This window comes from Gorilla gorilla, chromosome 13, assembly GCF_029281585.2.
Source record: "Gorilla gorilla gorilla isolate KB3781 chromosome 13, NHGRI_mGorGor1-v2.1_pri, whole genome shotgun sequence".
NCBI classification, from domain to species: Eukaryota; Metazoa; Chordata; class Mammalia; order Primates; family Hominidae; genus Gorilla; species Gorilla gorilla.
The window spans coordinates 43,681,887-43,694,846 of NC_073237.2; the positions used below are offsets into that span (position 1 = coordinate 43,681,887).

The window sequence follows — 12,960 nt, forward strand, 5'->3', positions numbered from 1 at the left end:
CCTTGTACCAGGCACATTCCATTCAGTCTTCGAATCTCAACTCACGCCCTACCTCCTGAAACTTGTTCTCCCATTACACTTTAAATATACTCCCATAAAATCCTTTCTTTTATTGTACTATAATTTAGTTATTTGCATGTCTGTAAGTCTCTTGAGGTCATAGAATTTACCTTTTCATCTATGTATTCTATAAAGCCTGGCATATAGTAAATATTCAATACTTATGTTCTGCATGAATAAATGAAAAAAAAAGTCACAGTGGTGATCTTTAATTGATGATCCAAAGAGTATTTTAATGATTTCTCTTTCTAATAAATGATATTACTAGTAGTGCAATAGCAATATGCGCTGACGGTATTAGATCAAAATGCCTCTAATATGCAAACTAAATGAGCAGATCCACCCAGTTATTGAGAGACTCACTTGAGTGATAACTGACACAATAAAACGTCTATCTGATATGGTTTGGATCTGTGGCCCTGCCCAAATCTCATGTCAAATTGTAATCCCCAATGTTAGAAGTGGGGGTCTGGTGCAGATGACTGGATCACAAAGGTGTTCCTCATGAATGGTTTAGCACAATCCTCCTGGTGCTGTTCTTGTGATAGTGATTGAGATCTGGTTGTTTAAAAGCATGTAGTTGGGAGGCCGAGGCAGGCGGATCACGAGGTCAGGAGATCGAGACCATCCTGGCTAACATGGTGAAACCCCGTCTCTACTAAAAATACAGAAAATTAGCCGGGCGTGGTGGCGGGCGCCTGTAGTCCCAGCTACTCGGGAGGCTGAGGCAGGAGAATGGCGTGAACCTGGGAGGCGGAGCTTGCAGTGAGCTGAGATTGCGCCACTGCACTCCAGCCTGGGCGACAGAGCCAGACTCCATCTCAAAAAAAAAAAAAAAAAAAAAAAAAGCATGTAGTATCTCGCCACTCCTCTCTCTCACTCCTACACCAGCCATGTGAAGTGCTGGCTCCTGCTTCACCTTCCATCATGATTGTAAGTTTCCTGAGGCCTCCCCAGAAGCTAAGCAGATGCCAGCACCATGCATCCTGTACAGCCTGCCAGACTGTAAGCCAATTAAACCTCATTTCTTTATAAATTACCAAGTCTCAGGTATTTCTTAATAGCAATGCATGAACAGTATAATATACTACTATCCTTACCTCCTTCAGAAGTTCAACACTGTGCTCTAAAAGGTGAATTGAAGATGAACATTCACCAGTTATCTTTAAGCTGACTTCACTGACACACAGCAGCTGAAGACTCATCTGGGTAAGCTGAATTTTCCAGAAAACAGGATGACGCAAAAGGCTTAAATATACTTCCTCAATAAACATCATCGCCTCTGTTGTCTGTATCAAATCTTTTATCTGTTTAAAAAAGTTATTATATGATATTAAAAAATACACAAACCAAAAGATAATTTTAAGGTACACAAAAAGCTTTCAACAATGTAATTTTTTCTCTAAACCTACAAAGACTTAAAGGAGATGAAAAAAAGTTACAGAACTCAATGAAGGATTAACTATACAACTGTACCTTATCCTTTGGTTATTAACCAAAATCCAATTTGCTACTGTTTTTGTTACTGCTGGCTGGTACAAATTTCTTTTCCTTCATTTTTCTAGCTTCTCTGAGTGCAGATGTCTTAAAACAAGTTACATGACGATGACAATATGTTGAGGGAAATTAAGTTTAGTTTTGAATTCTCCAAATGAACTCTCATTTCTACAATTCCAACATAGATACCTGATAGTAAAGAGTCAGCATCTTATTCTAACACGGTACTAAGCCCTTTATCTGCAAGATACTTGCTCAGGCAGCCTTAACTGAGAGTATCATTTCCACACTTGGCAGTTATAGTAAAAGACCATATTCAAATGGTAGAGTGTCTTCTCAACAGGCTAATGTATTAGATAGGAAGGACCTGGGTACTCTTGAAAATCCCAGTGCAATTCAAACCCAGCTGTTCTGATCAAAATTCTGGAGTTGGTATTAAGGATATGGTCCTGCTCCCAGACACATTGGCATTTCCCAGAAATTACAAACAACAGACCATCTGCTTCAATCAGGAGCCTGTGTCTGCTAAATTCATCAAGAAGAAAGCCTACGGTTGACCGGCTGTACCTTTTACCAGTGGTTATCACCATAATAACCCAAATGACTGTTAGTTATACACAGAGAGAAAAATTAGTTGCTAGCAAACAAGAGAAAAAAGATATTAAAAGATCAAAGAGAAGAAATAGCAGAAAACATTGTTATAAAAAATAAACAGTCTGGTATAAATTATTTTGCTCTCTTGCAAACACACAGTAGGAAAGTCAAAAGGCCACAGAGAAAAGACGGATTTAAAATAAAGCCTAATGTTTAATTGACAATCTATTTCCTTGAGTGCATTTATGTGTACATTTCTAGTTTTCCATAACAAAAAAAAGTTCAAAAGACAATCTCAGCAAGCTAGCATTAAAGGCTCTCTAATCTTTAACATTATCAAAGTTCTAAACAAGCATAATTTTGAAGTAACATTCTGTCTTTACGTAGAAATATATTATTTAATAATATAATAGGTAATATGTGAGGTGACAAGAGTCACAATTAAAATGAAAAGCACGATTCTACATCTATAAAATGAAAGAGCAACTGGAAGGAGAAGAAATATAAAAAGGAGTTTCACTGACCATTCTTTCATGATTGGTCAACAAGGTTGCATGGTTATTTCTAAAACTTGTATTTTAAAATTTAAATGTGATCCTGTCTTAGTGCTCACTATAAGTAAGACCACATCAACAGCACTGTAGTCATCTCTAAGAAGATCATTTCATAGTAGCATATTTTGAGCACCAATAAACTAGAAAATTCCTGGCAAAACAAAACAGAGAAAAGTTGGGAAACCATTTGCAATGGAGAGATTAAGAAAGTGAAGAAAAAAATAAGGAAGGGAGGGAGGTGAGGAGGAAAGGAAGGAAGGAAAAACGGGAAGGAAAGAAGGGAGAAAAATAAGATAGGATACAGATGGGGTTTTTTTAAAAGCTTATTTCATTTTGTTCTGAGAAGAATGGAAATGAATGAATGAGAAAAATGAAGGTCAAAAAGTACTTGCTAAAAAAAATGGTTGCCTTGCAAAATAGTATGCTTCCTCTATCACTAAAATATTCAATTAGCCATGAGATAGTCATGTTTCAGAGAGTATAAGAAACATCTGTATTGGGTGGGAAATGGATTATATTGTCTCTAAGACCATGTCCAACCCTCACATGCTTCATTCTAATAAAGCTGATTTGTTAAACTGATTAAGTATGCTACTGTCACTAGTTCCAGTACTTCCAAATGACGTATCCCCTTTTTTCTTACATAACTGTTAGGTTAAAAAGCCACAGATTCCCAGAAATATTCCACCGAGCTCGTTTCTAAAAGCATTTAAGCTTGTCTACACAGATTCATAAGATGAAGACAAACCTTTGCCAAGGAGCACAGAACAGGGTAATGCAGCCATGATGTGAAAAATGTACCCTAGTTCAAGATGTTCTGCCTATACATTGCTTTATTGCCCGCACAAAACAAAAGCTTTGGAAAAGCCACAGGAGAATTCATTTTAATTAAATTTTCTCTGCCTTGATTACAGGAAAGCCTATTTATAAGTCGCAGAGGAAAGATTTACTCAAGTCACTCCCTGCTAACACAAACTTAAAGCAGGTCATGTGTGACCTCAAGTGATCGTTTTGAAATATGTTCACAGATTCCCTCCATCAGCTAAGCAGCATGGTGCTGAGATTCCAGGCAAATAGCAAACCTAGATGATGGGAAGAGATGGACTGATAAATGAATCACTACACTAAAATCACAACACCTGGGCAACTGGATTTTTTTTTTCATATGCAGTTATAGAGACAATGACTCAAATTTCTCTTTCCCCTGAACTGTGTCCGTGTTTTATCCATACCTCTGTTAACCACCTTTCATCTTTCTACTGTGAATTGTAAGAATATATGTACAGTACTTGTCCTAACTCATTTACTACATGTGTGCTTCTCAAGAGCAGGATCCCTGAGAGCTGCTGTATATGTTGCAAGGGGACATGTGGAAGCTGGAATCTAGCTGGCACTCAGCTGGCCAGGCTTTGCATCCTCAGAGCTATTTATGCCCTGAGACACATCTTTTTTTTTTTCAATGTGCACAGAGGTCTTTTTTTTCCTTGTTACTGTCCCAATGTCTACACAGAAGAAACTCAACTCAAAATCTTTTACCTGATAACTGTTTCTTAAACAAAGGAAAGTTTTTATGCTTGCTATTCCCAAAATGGACTATGTCGATTTATAATTTCTGTGTATTTAGTTAACATCAAATATAATATATTCATACTAAATCTAGATTTTGTTTCTTTCATCTTCCCCAAAAGACTGTAAGCATTTCTAGAGCGAGGATCATGTCTGAGTTTGCCAAATCACTTATGTTCTAGAACTACTCTGTCTATGACAATAACAACACTTACTGATGCTGATGCTATATTTGTGGAGGAGGACAAAGACCTTACCTGCAAACATGGAACTATGTCACAACACAGCTGAACTATCTGCTGTTCCAGTATTGATGGTTGATCTTTGTCACAAAGAACCTGGGGTTGAAGTAAGACTTTCAGCAGGGCTAGTCGGAGTTTAGCATATTCTTGTAACTGAGATGGTTCACAATACAGATACCACAGAAATGGTGCCATTATTTGAATGCATGAAACTTCTGACCTATAAGACATGAAATACATTAGCCAGTTATTGAGTTAAACACACTATCAAGCAGGTAAGTGGCAAATATCAACTTATAGTTCATGACATAACATAAACTACCATATGATCAAGTGTAACTTATTTTTATGATTCTTCTATTCCACTATGACCTGCCTACATCTATGCCAAACAGTTCTTTGTACAATGAGGAAAATTGTTCAACACCTGGAGACTGTAAGCTAGATGCCCAGGATGAAGACAGTCTCTATTTGCACATTAGAATAGCAACTATATCTCCGAAATCAGTGTTTAGTGAACACAAGAATCATCTGGGCTGGGCACGGAGGCTCATGCCTATAAAAATCCCAGCACTTTGGGAGGCCGAGGCAGGCAGATCATGAGGTCAGGAGATAGAGACCATCCTGGCCACATGGTGAAACACTGTCTCTACTAAATATACAAAAATTAGCCGGGCGTGGTGGCACGCACCTGTAGTCCCAGCTACTCAGGAGGCTGAGGCAGGAGAATCGCCTGAACCCAGGAGGCAGAGGTTGCAGTGAGCCAAGATTGCTCCACTGCACTCCAGCCTGGCAACAGAGCGAGACTCCATCTTAAAAAAAAAGGATCACCTGACAACCTTTCTAGAATTACAGATGTTAGGATCACCTCTCCAGGAGTATGACACAAACATGCATTTTTGGAAAAACTCTACAGGTGAGGATCTACGTAAAACAAATCCAGACAAACATCCCAAGATGATTATGATGACAGTTAACATTTACTTGTTAACCTGTTAACCCTTACAGTGTTCAAGTTACTGCATGTTATGTCTTTAAATCCATTTAATCCTCACCACAACCCTATGAAATAAAAAATAATATTATCCTCATAACACGGATAAAGAAACTGAAGGAGAGAGAGGTGAAATAATTTGTCAAGGTCTTCTTAAGCACTTCCTACCCTACAAATCTTTTTTATCTATTTAGATTTCACTATATCCTGAAAACTCCTAGTCCAAATTCACTAAAATACCGGAATGATCATCAAAAATAAAAATATGGTCATGTCATTAACTAGCCTAAACAGTATCTAGCCCAATTCACACACACCCTCCATCATTTGGCCCCTGTTTATCTTTCCAGCTTCATTTCTTGCTCTTCATTCACCACTAAAGCACACTAAACTCCTTTCAGGTCTTTATCAAGCCATCTGGGCTTTCTTCTCACTTGCTATTCCCTCTACCTGTAATATTCTCCCCTTCTACCCTTCCTATTCCTTCTCCCTACCTAGCTTCTATCATCCTTCAGTTATCTGCTTTAAAATGACTTTCTCAGGTCCTTCCTTGACACTTCACCTTGATCAGATCACATCAGATGTGCTTTTAAGATACAATGCCTTTACTGCCGTTACATTTTTTTAAGAGATAGTGTCTTGCTACATTGCCCAGGCTAGAGTGCAATGGCTATTCACAGGCACAATAATAGTGCACTTCAGCCTTGAATTTCTAGGCTCAAGCAACCCTCCTGCCTCAGTCTCCCAAGTAGCTGAGATTACAGGCTGTTATTATTACATACTTAGTATCTGTATCCCCTGCCAGACTATAAACCAAATGAGGCCACGGATTTCTGTTTACTGCTATTATCACCAATAACTGTACATACTAGGCCTTCAAAGAGATGCTCAATCATTTAATTAATTCAGTTACACTAAGTTACAGAGTAGTTTCATAATTAGCATGCAATTAAATGTCATGACTTTATTTTCTAATGTTTTTCACATTATATATAAGGAATGATTAGATAAGATACAAAGATGAAATAAGAATTATCTATCCTCAAGAAGCATACAGTCTGACAGAAACAATCAGTTATGATTCTGAACTAGATGATAGAAAGTGACAACTGCCAAAAGAAAGGTATGAAGTGCAATTGCTTCATGGAAGAAATGGTATTTAAATTATGCTTGACTGTTCTCATTTAAGAGTGGGAGCTAAACCTTGGGTTCACACAGACATAAAGATGGGAACAACAGACACTTGGGACTCCAAAAGGAGGGTGGAAGGGAGGGAGGACAAGGGCTGAAAATTTTCCTGTTAGGTACTTTGTTCACTACTGGGTGACAGAATCAATAAAAGGCCAAACCTCAGCACTACACAATAGACCCTTCCAACAGATCTGCACATACACCCCTGTATCTAAAATAAAAGGGAATTTTTTTAATTATAATAAAATAAATAACGCTTGACAACATAGTCTTATAATACCATACATTTCATAGCAATGTGATTTCAAAATGCCATTAACATTAATAAAAATGTAACAGTTACCAAGCCAATTAAATTTTATTCATTCATTAATTTATTCACTTGGTAAAATTTACTGATCACCTACAGTATACCTCACTCATCTATGTGATGGAAACAAAGCAAGAAATAAAAATAGATTAAGTTCCTGCTCTCATAGAGCTCACAGTCTGAAGAAATTTTTTTATCATAAGCTCAAATACTTATACAATCTATAAAAATCAAAAGGACTTTTCACTTCATAATTATTACTGAAACATATATCTTTATCACACCGTCTACTTTAGGAAGCTAAAAAAAGATAGATGAAGGAATCAGATAATGTATGTATGAAATACATAGTGAAAGTTTCCAGAAAAGAGATTTAAGAAACTTCCTTCTCCATCTCTCTTTAATAATGTATTCCCCAAAGAATAAATACTATCCGGGTGTCAACAGCATCCACGGATAGCTTATCGGTTTTCTTCTACTTTGAGATGCTGAAGGTGAAATGTAAGGTTCATATAAAGAAATACGTTTCCAAGATGCCATTATGATTTGACATCAGGAGCAAACGTTGAACTTCCTTAAGGACAATATACTATTTAAAAATCCCCTTGGCTTAATCTGTTCTGATTTTAGATTCTGCATGTGGTATCTGATGATTAATCATCACTTCAGTGGAGTAAGAAATTACCAGGGCTTAGGAAAAAATGAATATTAAAAAAACAGATAATCTGAAATCCCAAAGTGATTTAAAATGTTTTAAAATGTAACCAATTATGTATGTACCTCCACACAAGTCTTTTATATTTAAGTTCACCACAAAGCGAGAAGTACTAAAAAAAAAAAACAGACCTAGAGAGAGAGTAAAAAAATGGAGGCTTGGGCCAGGCACGGTGGCTCACACCTGTAATCCCAGCAATTTAGGAGTCCGACGCGGGTGGATCATGAGGTCAGGATATTGAGACCATCCTAGCTAACACAGTGAAACCTCGTCTCTACTAAAAATACAAAAAAATTAGCCGGGCATGGTGGCGGGCACCTGTAGTCCCAGCTATCCAGGAGGCTGAGGCAGAAGAATGGTGTGAACCCGTGAGGCAGAGGTTGCAACGAGCCGAGATTACGCCACTGCACTCCAGCCTGGGCAACAGAATGAGACTCTGTCACAAAAAAAAATAAAAATAAAAATAACGGAGGCTTCAGGCCCAACTCCACCACTAGCTAGCCAAGAAAACTTCAGTAAGTCATTTAATGTTGCTCTCCTCAGTTCTCTCATCTGAAAAATTATGTTAGACTAGATAATCTTAAAGTAACCCAGCCTAAAATCCATGATATTATCAATTTGCACCATTCTCAAATTCTCAGTTCCTGAAAGGTTAAAGTCATAGGCCTTCAATAAATGAATGCAGAACTTAATTATAAAATAATACCCAAATACTGTGTGCAGAGGTGCATGCCTATAGTCCCAGCTACTCAGAAGGCTGAGACAGGAGGATCACTTCACCCAAGGAGTTCATGTTCAGCCTGGGCAACACAGCAGACTCCCAATCTCTTAAAAATAATAATAATTATAACGCCCCCCCCAAAAAATCTAGCATGAAGATATATTGTCATTTTAGGACATATACATAATATTAAAATGAACATAAATAGCTAGCTATCCTTACAATGTTTTGCTTTCTTCCCATAGTTGTGAATCGCTACTCATGTACTTATTAACAACCTGTCACCCAGGCTGAAGTGCAGTGGTACAATCTCCGCTCATTGCAACCTCATTTAAAGAAATTCAACATTTATAAAGCACCTAGAAATGTGCCAAGCATCACTAATACAAAGAATAATGAAACACAGTCCCTGCCCTCAAGAAGGTTTCACAGTTAACACAGGAGAGTAATTATGATAATGTCGCAACTGCAAGGTATTATGTAACCATGCAAGAGACACGCCTAATACAGCTTCTAGTAAGAAAAGACCCTAGGGCAAAAAAAATGCCTAAACAGAGATTTCAAATAAAGACATTTATCAGAAAGAGAGTGGGGAAAGATTCAAGAGAGTACAGTAGATACCAGTAAGTAAAAACATGGAGAGAAGGAAACAGCACTGCTTCCTGTGTGGAACACAAGGCAAGTCATTGTACTGCTAAAGCATAAACTGCGAGATGAAGATAAGAAAAGATAAAGCTGGTGAGATAGATTGGAACTGCATCATATACTAAGCCTACTATGACATATTACATTTTATCCTATAGTCCAGGGAATTTCAAACTGTTTCAGAAACCAATCCTTTTTGTTTTCCCATAGAAATCTTCCATAAGATATCAACAAGTGCTATGAAAACAGAGCCAAAGGGGTGGGAACATGCTCCATGCTTAGCCCATGCACTGCAAGTGCAGTTTGAAAATCACAGCCACAGAGACTTAAGCACAGGAATCATACTGTAAGATCTGCTCTCTTGATATATCCTTCTGAGGGATGTTTAGAGAATGGATTCGAGCAGGACAAGACTGGAGGCAGAGACACCAGTTAGGAACAGGTGGCAAGAGCCACAGCAAGAGATACTGAGGCCCTGAACCAGCGTCATGGTACTAAGGATAGAAGAAAGGGGAGTAGCTTTGAGAGCCATCAGGAGGCCTTGGTGAAAGTGCACTAACTGCACATATGGTGGCTATCTGATCCCACTTGGCAGTAATACTTTATCTCAAATGGCAGTTTTCTAATGGAGAGACTAACTCATTAGCCAGTGTCCAGGGGGAAGAACTTATCTCCTATATGTATTGTGTAGTAGCTTACTCAATTTTTCTAGCCAACTTTCCTAACCACTTACCAATGCTTAACTTCTTTAATAACAGCTTTTCTCATATTCAGTATTTCAACAACCAATAAATCTGGTAGATTTTTTTCTTTTACTCTTTAAAAGAAAAGAGAAAACTACAACCTGTCATGAAGTCCTTGCCCATGCCTATGTCCTGAATGGTAATGCCTAGGTTTTCTTCTAGGGTTTTTATGGTTTTAGGTCTAACGTTTAAGTCTTTAATCCATCTTGAATTAATTTTTGTATAAGGTGTAAGGAAGGGATCCAGTTTCAGCTTTCTCCATATGGCTAGCCAGTTTTCCCAGCACCATTTATGAAATAGGGAATCCTTTCCACATTGCTTGTTTTTCTCAGGTTTGTCAAAGATCAGATGGTTGTAGATATGCGGTGTTATTTCTGAGGGCTCTGTTCTGTTCCATTGATCTATATCTCTGTTTTGGTACCAGTACCATGCTGTTTTGGTGACTGTAGCCTTGTAGTATAGTTTGAAGTCAGGTAGCGTGATGCCTCCAGCTTTGTTCTTTTGGCTTAGGATTGACTTGGCAATGCGGCTTCTTTTTTGGTTCCATATGAACTTTAAAGTAGTCTTTTCCAATTCTGTGAAGAAAGTCATTGGTAGCTTGCTGGGGATGGCATTGAATCTGTAAATTACCTTGGGCAGTATGGCCATTTTCACGATATTGATTCTTCCGACCCATGAGCATGGAATGTTCTTCCATTTGTTTGTATCCTCTTTTATTTCCTTGAGCAGTGGTTTGTAGTTCTCCTTGAAGAGGTCCTTAACATCCCTTCTAAGTTGGATTCCTAGGTATTTTATTCTCTTGGAAGCAATTGTGAATGGGAGTTCACTCATGATTTGGCTCTCTGTTTGTCTGTTATTGATGTATAAGAATGCTTGTGATTTTTGTACACTGATTTTGTATCCTGAGACTTTGCTGAAGTTGCTTATCAGCTTAAGGAGATTTTGGGCTGAGACAATGGGGTTTTCTAGATATACAATCATGTCATCTGCAAACAGGGACAATTTGACTTCCTCTTTTCCTAATTGAATACCCTTTATTTCCTTCTCCTGCCTAATTGCCCTGGCCAGACCTTCCAACACTATGTTGGCACATATACACCATGGAATACTATGCAGCCATAAAAAATGATGAGTTCATGTCCTTTGTAGGGACATGGATGAAATTGGAAATCATCATTCTCAGTAAACTATCACAAGAACAAAAAACCAAACACAGCATAGTCTCACTCATAGGTGGGCATTGAACAATGAGAACACATGGACACAGGAAGGGGAACATCACACTCTGGCGACTGTTGTGGGGTGGGGGGAGGGGGGAGGGATAGCATTAGAAGATATACCTAATGCTAAATGATGAGTTAACAGGTGCAGCACACCAGCATGACACATGTATACATATGTAACTAACCTGCACATTGTGCACATGTACCCTAAAACTTGAGGTTTTATAATAATAATAATAATAAAATAAAATAATAATAATAAAATAAAACTAAAAAAAAAAAAGAAAACTACAACCTGCTCTAGGATGGTTCTTCAGGAGAAAACATTATAGATCAAAGCAGCTAAAAAGAAACAAACAAACAAACAAACAAAAAAACCTAGCTCTAAAATTAGCATATACCATTCTGTCTCCCTCACTTTATTTTACACTTTTATTTTACATTACCTTTCAGGGCATTGCTGGAAAAACACTGTCAGCTGCTGCAAAAACACTGGCCAGCAATCAGGTCTGTGTTCAAGCACAGTGATCAAAGGATGAGGATGATTTCTGAAAGACACAGAAAGTCACATGGGAACCTGTCATTCAGGACTACACATTTTCAATATCCAAATATAGCAGCAAAGAAGCAAATACCATCTAGAGACTTTTTTCATGATTCATAATTGTCACAAAATGATCACTTGCTCCATTTCTTGCAGAGTTGGTTCATCAGAACTGACTCTCCCCCCTGCCTTTTCCTAACATTTTTGCAGAAAACAAAATGGACACAGGAGCCTCAGAGATCCAAATTTGGGAATGGACTCTTCCATTTAACAGCTCTGTGACTTTGGCCAAGCTCCTGAATCCAGCAGCTCTCTCATATCCATCCCCTTCATCCTTCATTCCTAGAGGTTACAAGCCACCTCCTCCTCCTGCTACTGCTGCTCTCTTTCCAAGCCTGGAAAGTTCCATTTCCTCCAACCTTACCCGAACCCATAACCTCTGTCTCTCCCTCTCTGTTTCCACGTACTTCATTATTCCCAATGTATAGTTCTGCGTTTCCCCAGCATATTTAAGAATAGAAAAAAGGAAATATTCCTTCCATCTTAACAACTATCCAAACTGAAGATGCATAAAATTTCTGTTGAATGCAGATGAATCCGTTTATTTGAGCTACTTCTATTAAGATACCTAAAGAGACTATATAAAACATAAAATCTGAAATTTGAAGGATTCTCAAAGAATGGGGTTTAACCCAAAAAAAAACAAAAAGTACAACCATGAGTTATTTTAAATAGTTCAAAAAGGCTACTCTACTAATAATTGTAAATTGGTCAGCTTTTTAAACTATTAAGTACTATACAATTTTTAGCTATTATTTATGTGGCTTTTTCCTCCAAGAAAATATTTAAATAAGAGTTAAGGCTGGATGCGGTGGCTCACGCCTGTAATCCCAGCACTTTGGGAGGCCAAGATGGGTGGATCACCTGAGGTTGGGAGTTCGAGACCAGCCTGACCAACATGGAGAAACCCTGTCTCTACTAAAAATACAAAATTAGCCGGGCATGGTGGCGCATGCCTGTAATCCCAGCTACTCAGGAGGCTGAGGAAGGTGAATTGCTTAAACTTGGGAGGCGGAGGTTGCAGTGAACTGATATTATGCTATTGCACTCCAGCCTGGGCAACAAGAGCAAAACTCTGTCTCAAAAAAAAAAAAAAAAAAAAACAAAACATTAAAATGCTCATTGTAAAAACATGCAAACAATACAGAAATATCAATCTTTTTAGCATAAAAGGAATCACATACATAGTGCTATTCTTTAATTTTAACCCAACTATATATCTCCAGCAATGATTTTTCAAAAAAGAGTAACAATCAGACCATCAGTTACACTCAAATGATTTTTTAAGATTGCCTTCGTGG

The 12,960-nt window shown here is 37.9% G+C and overlaps 1 protein-coding gene across 4 annotated transcripts in view; it reads right to left on the minus strand.

The window, feature by feature from the left end:
- FOCAD (focadhesin) overlaps positions 1-12,960 on the minus strand; it is a 312,606-nt gene that overhangs the window by 227,166 nt on the left and 72,480 nt on the right. For all 4 annotated transcript variants that reach the window (XM_019034046.4, XM_063696326.1, XM_055351762.2 and 1 more), the window contains 3 exons: positions 11,502-11,603; positions 4,529-4,733; positions 1,161-1,367 (listed from right to left, as the gene is read on the minus strand). In XM_019034046.4, the coding sequence (XP_018889591.3) occupies positions 1,161-1,367; positions 4,529-4,733; positions 11,502-11,603 (514 nt within the window). The remainder of the gene's footprint in view (positions 1-1,160; positions 1,368-4,528; positions 4,734-11,501; positions 11,604-12,960) is intronic.